This window comes from Cannabis sativa, chromosome 4, assembly GCF_029168945.1.
Source record: "Cannabis sativa cultivar Pink pepper isolate KNU-18-1 chromosome 4, ASM2916894v1, whole genome shotgun sequence".
In the NCBI taxonomy this organism is placed as follows: domain Eukaryota; kingdom Viridiplantae; phylum Streptophyta; class Magnoliopsida; order Rosales; family Cannabaceae; genus Cannabis; species Cannabis sativa.
In genome coordinates, this window is record NC_083604.1 from 41,436,871 (window position 1) to 41,444,555 (window position 7,685).

Below are 7,685 nucleotides of genomic sequence, written 5' to 3' on the forward strand. Positions count from 1 at the left end.
TAAGCCCTTTCATCGTCGGTTTTCGCGAAATTCGCTACCGACGCTGATCAGGGCGACGCTAAAGGGTTTATATGAACCGACGCCATATATACCCCTATGGCGTCGGTTCCTAGCTAGGAACCGACGCCATAGGGTTATATATGGCGTCGGTTCTTAGCCAATAACCGACGCCATATGTGGCGTAGGAACCGACGCCAAAAGTGAGCAGATTTCAGTTTTTTTCATTTTTTTTAATTTAATTATATTATTTTAATTTTATATTTATTAATTTATATATTATTTTATTTAATTTAAATTACATATTTATTTAATTTAATTATATATTAATTACATTTTAAATTAAATAGTAATTAAATTTGGGTAAAAACATAATTTGATTTCATAAAAGTAATTAAATATTACACAAACATGTAAAATTAGTTAAAAATATTAATTAGTTAATAAATCTAACTACAAGTTAATCTATAAAAATTACATAATGAAGAAAAATTCTTCGACCTTTGAACCTCAATCGTCACCGTGAATCACCGCCATCAATTGTTCGATCCACTTTCGCTGTAGTGGTAACAATTCTGTTTTTGGATCGTATTGCTTCTTACCCCCAAACTGTTAAAAAAATTAAAAATTTATATTAGTTTATGTATATGTATATTATATATTTGTTATTATAAAATTTATATACTATAATCAATAATTAAAACTTACAGCTTTTTGATCTTGTATGTAACGGTTGGGGTTGGCACGTGCGACGATGTCAGTGATATATTTCAAAACATAAAAACCGCATTCTTGGCTTTTAGGTTGTCTTGGACAGTTTGCTTGTGAAATTCCTTGCCACGGGCCAAGATACTGATGTGCGTCCCCTATATACATGAATGCCCTGTTTGGGAAAATTATATTAGAATTTCAATTCGTTAGTTAATTTAAATTCGTTACATAAGAAGTCATTAAATTATTACCTTCCGATCATTTGTTCTATTTCTTCGGGAATTGGGCGGCCTTTTACAGGGTTTAAATGGATAATTTTCCTTGGCGCAACCACCACTAGCGTCCAATGCATCCTAGAAAATTATATTGGAATATAAGTAAGATAGTATAAAAATAATTTGAAGACATAATATAGAAATGAACAATTAGCAGTAAAGAATTTAATAAAGTTTACCCGATATTCCAAGGAATAAAGAACATTTGGTGGTTGTTGTTCATTAATGATAACCAATTAGCCAATCGTCTTGCCGCATCGTCAAAAGACTGACTCTGTTCTTCATCGTTGATCCCATGCACTGTGAGAAGCTCTGGGTCGTAAAACTTGAAAATTTTTCTCAGACCGTTGATGCTCTCCCATATGTGCCTGCCAAAAAAAGTGTTAGTGCCTTATAATAATTTAACTATAATTTGATATAAGGTTAATTAGATTAAAGAAGAGTATACATCATTCCAAACAGCATTCCCTGGTTGCCGATGTAGTCACACGTAGCAACTCGTCGCAAATCCTCTCCAGATAACGTGATCTGGGTACGCGGTGCAATGAATCCTCGGGAGACAGGAATTGTGATTATATCACGTTTATCTTTGAGCCTTAGGAATTCATGAATCATCCATTTTAGCGAATTAGGGATCAACGCCATCTTCTCTTCCGTGAACAAGTCATCTTCCCGTGCACCACGGCCTTGTGGAGAAAGCATCGGAGCTTTCCCCTTTGACGCATCACGTCTTGAGGGCGGTTGAGCGAGTGGACCCTAAACAAAACAGAACATAATATATATATATATATCAAATTTTATCCAAATTCTACCGAAATTTCGGCAGCATAACGGTTATAATTGAATGACCCCAAAAATTTTGAACATGGCTGTATAACGACAAATAACACATATATAACAGTAGTTTGTTCATCCATCCCACCGCAGCACATATATTCGCAGAACCTACTTCACTACGGATGAATATTGAAGATATTCAAACTCCACTAATCATTAATAATTAATTTGAGTTGAGAAGTTACCTCGGTTGTTAAAATTAAGTGTTTAGGCCAAGGAAGGAACATCTGGTATACGTCCCTAACATATCTGCACTCTTCAATTGGGACTGGGATTTCAGCGTCCTCTTGCAGGATTTCCGAAACCATGATCCGGGCATGTGAATCATCGTAATCCTGGCAGTGAACTTTGATCATACCCACATGCTCGTACAAATACCCTCGGGCCACAATATTGTCGATGTTGTCAGAGCAGAGATGTACTTGCTGATTAAGGGCCGCATGGTCATCAAAATTGTATAGGATACCTTGGTCGTTGAGGGAAATAAACTCCTCAGCATAAATTTGTGGTTGTACCTCATCCTGAGGAGCGTATGGTTGTGGAACATACGCCTCACCAGCCACCTCTCCTTCTTCCTCTTGTTCGGCAGCGTTCCTCTGCTGCTTAAGGGATTGGACTTCGGCTTTTAATTTTTCAATCTCCTTCGCTTGCCGAGCCACAACATCAGACACTTCCCTTTTCTTCCTGCCGAACAGTTGAGATGCCCTGGTCAGGAACCTACAAATCATAAAATGCAAATTAGCAACGATTTCATTTGTGTAACTAAATAAATAACATTTGAAGTAATAGCATACCCAGCAGCTCGACACGTCCGGGATGCTGCGGTGTCCCGAGCACTGCGTGAGGATATCGTTTTGGCCCTGGACCTGAATTTGTCCCTGACTAAGCTTCTCCTCTAATTGAGCCTAATGCACGCATATATTCAAGCAATTAGTATATGAATTATATACACTAACTCATGAGTAGAACTCAATTAAGGATTAATATATACTTACTATCTTCTCTGCAATTTCCTTGTCGTAATCAGTGACAAGTTTTCTACTCTTGGTGCGAGATTTAATCCAAACACGGTGGCGGGGGGGATCTGCAACTTCGAGGTCCTTTTTCTACATAACGTTATAACAATGAAATGAGTACCAATTAAATTGTATAGCACATTATAGCACATTAAATTTTAAGTATTACTTACCACGGCCTTCCCGTACGTTCACCATTCCACTCCGAGCCACTTCGATGTCCGGATTGAATTTTGAGTAACGTTCACGTTGCACCTTACTCAATTCCTACAATGCCAAAAAAATACATTAGATACATGTACTTGTATTTAAGAGTTTATCTTAGTGTTAATATAATTAGCGTACCAGAAATTCAGGAGTTAGTCGACTTTCAACAAATTTGCACCAATCAGCAGCGTCGATCTCCGGGTGCTTTTCAGGGACTTGTGCCGCCGTCCAGATCATTCTCTTTCAACGCGGGCATTATGATGTCTTTTGTCATCCTATTCTTGAAGTCTTTCATTAACTTCCCAGCTAGGATGAGACAATCATGTTTGAAGGTGTCCGGCACAATGAACCCCGTCTATTTTGAAGGAAAACAAACACGGTTAGAGTCAACATTTGGAGTAATAGAAAAACAAATCAAAATTCTAACAAATAATAGCTTACCTGAATGTCTTTCCAAACTTTATTTTTCGCAGTCGAGCCGACTTCTTTCCAGTTTTTATAGGCCAACCCTATTGTCTGCCGACATCTGACTCCTAGAGTGGATACGAGCTTCGCATAGCTTTTTCCACAGTATTGACCTTTATCATTAACTTCGAGGGCCACTCTTTTGCCCTGATCAATTAGTTTGGATATTTCATTCATTTGCGTCGGCCCTCGTGTAGGTATTGTGGTTGGACACTCATTTTTCCGCTCCCGAATCGTATCCTGATTCCGAGTTCGCCATGTCTACACCATTAACAAACAAACTTCAAAGTTAGCTATATATATAACAAGTAGTGTATATGAAATATTAAAAGCATAAACAAATTGTTAAGTATTCAGGACCATTCACAACCACAATATAAAGTAAGCTATATATCAAGTTACCAATTAGACACGTTTTCTTTTCTTTTTTTGTTTATGTTTGCCTGAATCACAATTGACCCATATTCCCTCATTGATATCGTTTCTAATGTATTCAGCGTCGTCTTCCTCAATGTTACGATCAATTCCCATGAGTTGCTCATGAATTGGTTGTCCAACAATGAAGTCATCGTAACATAAGTCAGCATTCTCCTCATCCTCTTCAGTCTCTAAGAACCTCCTCTCTGGTGTCGATAAAACAATAGACCATTTATCATTAGCCGGATCAGAAATGTAAAAAACTTAAGCTGCTTGGCTAGCCATGATGAATGGATCATTCTTGCTTCCTCTCTTACTTAAATCAACCAAAGTAAAACCAAGCTCGTCAGTTTTTACTCCAACGTTGTTGTCAACCCAAGAACACTTAAAAAGTGGAATTTGGAACGCAAAATAATTGAGCTCCCATATTTCTTCAATGACCCCGTAATACGTCATAGTACCTAAAACAGGGTTTCTATCTTTTGCACTTGCAAAGTGCATAGTTTCTGCGACGATATGTATACCACTATTTTGAACCTCTCGAGCATCATCTCTTGACTTTGTATGAAAACGTTTACCCCTTACAATGTACGCTTCATGCTTTGCAACCGCAAAAGTTGGTCCAAGGGCAATACGACTCAACACATCAGATACTCCATGATTCGGTTCGTTCAACTTTGATATAATGGTATTCCTTAACCACCCAATGAAAGTTTGACGATGTTGGTCTGCAACCCATTTTTGTTTATTTTTTTGATTTCTTGGAACCATTGATTGTAACAGCTCCATATGGTCACTGTAAAACAAGTAAGATAAATCAAGTTATTGTTCATCGTGACTTAAGTAATTGTTAATCAAACAAAAGGTACTTACGTTATATATGGTTGAACCTCTGCGTTATTGTTCATCACGACTAATTGAGCTTGATCTAGTTCAAGCTTGGACACTGTCACCATTGTCCCTTTGCCCCTTAATCCTCTATCAACATCATCTGAGTCAGTTCTTGGTTTGCTAATTCCTATTGCCTCAACTCCAGCCATGTACTCTGAACAAAATTCCACAGCCTCTTCAGATATGTAGCACTCAACCATACATGCTTCTGGCCGATAGTTGTTACGCACATAACTTTTAAGTACCTTCATATTTCTTTCAAATGGATACATCCATCTCGCCCACACCGGCCCACACAGCCTTGCTTCTCTCACTAGATGAACCATTAAATGGATCATGATGTCGAAAAAAGATGGCGGAAAAAACTTTTCCAGGTTGCACAATGTTTTGACTACATGTTCATGTAATGCATCTAACTTATCCAATTCTAATTCCTTCCCGCACAGCCTATTAAAGAAAATGCAAACATGTGTCAAACACTCTCGAACATTTTTTGGCAAGACTGATCTAATGGCAATTGGAAGTAGATGTTGCATTAACGCATGACAATCATGTGATTTCAGACCCATTAGTTTCAATTCAGTCTCATTCACCAAGTTTTTGATGTTAGACGAGTAACCATCGGGTACTTTCATATTTGCAAGTGATTTGCAAACTGTTTGTTTCTCTTTTTTGGACAAAGTGAAACAAGCAGGAGGCAAATATAAACGTTCACCTTTCTTCTCAGGTGCCAGAGATTGTCGTATACCCATTTCAACGAGATCTAAACGACTATTTAGACCGTCCTTAGTTTTGCCGGGAATATCAAGTAAGGTACCAATAATACTCTCACACACATTTTTTTCAATATGCATGACATCCAAACAATGTCGAACTAGTAGACTTTTCCAATATGGAAGACGAAAGAAGATTGACTTTCTTTGAAAACAACCATTAGTTTTTTTATTTTTTTGCGTCTTTCCATACTTAAAATCTACAAGTTGAACTTGTTGGAGAATTTGTTCCCCAGACAGTGGCAAAGGAGCCATATCACCCTCTTCAGTACCATCGAATGCTTTCTTCTTCCGTCTATCAGGATGATTTGCAGGCAAGTACCGTCTGTGACCCATATAACACATCTTGTGTCCATTTGCCAAGCGACGAGCCGATGTGTTAGTGCAACAAATCGGACAACCTTCGTAACCTTTTGTGCTTAAGCCTGATAAATTACTATAAGCAGGGAAATCACTGACAGTCCACAACAACACAGCTTTCAGATTAAAAAATTCTTTTTTAAAACCATCATAGACCTGAACCCCGTTCTCATACAATTCTATTAAATCGTCAATCAATGGTTCCAAATATACATCGATATTATGTCCAGGTTGTTGCGGGCCTGATATCATTAAAGAAAGCATGTTAAATTTCCTCTTCATCACTAACCAGGGAGGAAGATTGTACATAACTAGGAAGACAGGCCATGAACTATGACGACTACTTAGAGATCTATGTGGATTTACTCCATCCGCAGACAGACCGAGACGAATGTGTCTTGGTTCAGATTTGAATTCAGGATTTATGTAGTTTACTTTTTTCCAAGCTTGGGAATCTACAGGATGTCTAAGTTTTCCATCTTTCACTCTCTTGGTCTCATGCCAAATCAAATTTTCAGAATGTTCTGCACTACGATATAATCGTTTCAGTCGCGGAATCAAAGGCATGTACCACATCACTTTTTGGGGGATAAGTTTCCTATTCTCCTTACTCTTGTTTACTTTATGGCGGGATAAACCGCAAGTCGGGCAATAATTCATGTCTGCATATTCCTTACGATATAAAATGCAATCGTTCGGACATGCATGAATTTTTTCATACTTCAATCCTATAGAATTTAACGTTTTTTTCACTTCATAAGTAGATTCCGGAAAGCAGTTGGCAAATGGTAAGATATCTTTAAAAGCAGCTAAAAATTGAGTAAAACATTTATCGCTCACTCCATTTTCTGCTTTTATGTTGTAAAACTTTACCATTGTTGGTAATCTTAGTTTTTTACAACCATCGAACAGAGGTTTATCAGCATCACTAAGAAAATTATCGAATTTCTCAGGATCATTAAGAAATTCCTCCTGTGCTTCGTTAAGCAAGTCCAATGGATAATCATCGAAATCATTACCCTCGATATCATCTACCCCCCGCTTTCCTAATGGATATGGATCATTAGGTAAATGTTCGCCATGGTAATACCAATTAGTATAACTTCTATTGAAACCTCGTAAATACACATGGTCCTTAATCATTGTAATATTCCCTTTAGATACATTACAACAATCTACACACGGACAATGAATACGATCGTGATTTGTAGAATTCTTTAAGGCAAACTCTAAAAATGCATCGAACCCTACTTGAAATCGCAGTGTGTCTCTCTCCTCACGCATCCATGATTTATCCATAACAAAAATCCTATCCAAAAAAATTCAGTATTTAGTAACTACTTATAGCTAGTTACTAATTACACAATGTAACTAACTAAGTTTTTCACAATTTATTCATATTAATTTATAAATTACTCAAATTCTCGTTTTAGATTAGTTCATATTATTAGGTTATTTTGTTGATTAGAATGTTATTAAAATGTTAAATATTTTTAATAAATAAAATTGAGGGGAAAAATTGTTGGTAAAGCAATAAAGGTATTAACTAATATTTTCCCATTTTAATTAACTTTTGCTCTTTATTTTCTTTGAAAAATAAAAATCCACATTGAACCTCTCAAATGAAAGAAAAAAAAAAAAGAAGGATTTTATATGTTTATTTTGTTAATGTATTTAGTAACTAATTATATCTAGTTACTAATTACACAATGTAACTAACTAAGTTTCTCACACAA

General features: G+C 36.7%; 2 protein-coding genes across 2 annotated transcripts; both read right to left on the bottom strand.

Annotated features, from left to right (window-relative positions):
* Nucleotides 1-203: 203 nt before the first annotated feature.
* LOC133037215 (uncharacterized) lies at nt 204-1,475 on the bottom strand. The gene is made up of 5 exons (XM_061114095.1): nt 1,432-1,475; nt 1,163-1,351; nt 960-1,061; nt 706-880; nt 204-606 (listed from the first exon to the last, which is right to left on the bottom strand). Exons 1-5 carry the CDS (start codon nt 1,446-1,448, stop codon nt 508-510), a joined length of 582 nt encoding a protein of 193 aa, XP_060970078.1. The 5' UTR covers nt 1,449-1,475; the 3' UTR covers nt 204-507.
* Nucleotides 1,476-3,757: 2,282 nt separating this feature from the next.
* Nucleotides 3,758-7,337, bottom strand: LOC133037216 (uncharacterized). The gene is made up of 2 exons (XM_061114096.1): nt 4,799-7,337; nt 3,758-4,721 (listed from the first exon to the last, which is right to left on the bottom strand). Exons 1-2 carry the CDS (start codon nt 7,246-7,248, stop codon nt 4,190-4,192), a joined length of 2,982 nt encoding a protein of 993 aa, XP_060970079.1. The 5' UTR covers nt 7,249-7,337; the 3' UTR covers nt 3,758-4,189.
* Nucleotides 7,338-7,685: the final 348 nt, after the last annotated feature.

Coding starts and splice junctions, on each gene's coding strand:
- LOC133037215 (XM_061114095.1), bottom strand. Junction 1,062..1,162: donor TTTATTCCTTGGAATATCGG/GTAAACTTTATT, acceptor ATAATTTTCTAG/GATGCATTGGACGCTAGTGG. Junction 881..959: donor ATAGAACAAATGATCGGAAG/GTAATAATTTAA, acceptor TTTCCCAAACAG/GGCATTCATGTATATAGGGG.
- LOC133037216 (XM_061114096.1), bottom strand. CDS start 7,248: ATGGATAAATCATGGATGCGTGAGGAGAGAGACACACTGCGATTTCAA. Junction 4,722..4,798: donor GAGGTTCAACCATATATAAC/GTAAGTACCTTT, acceptor CTTGTTTTACAG/TGACCATATGGAGCTGTTAC.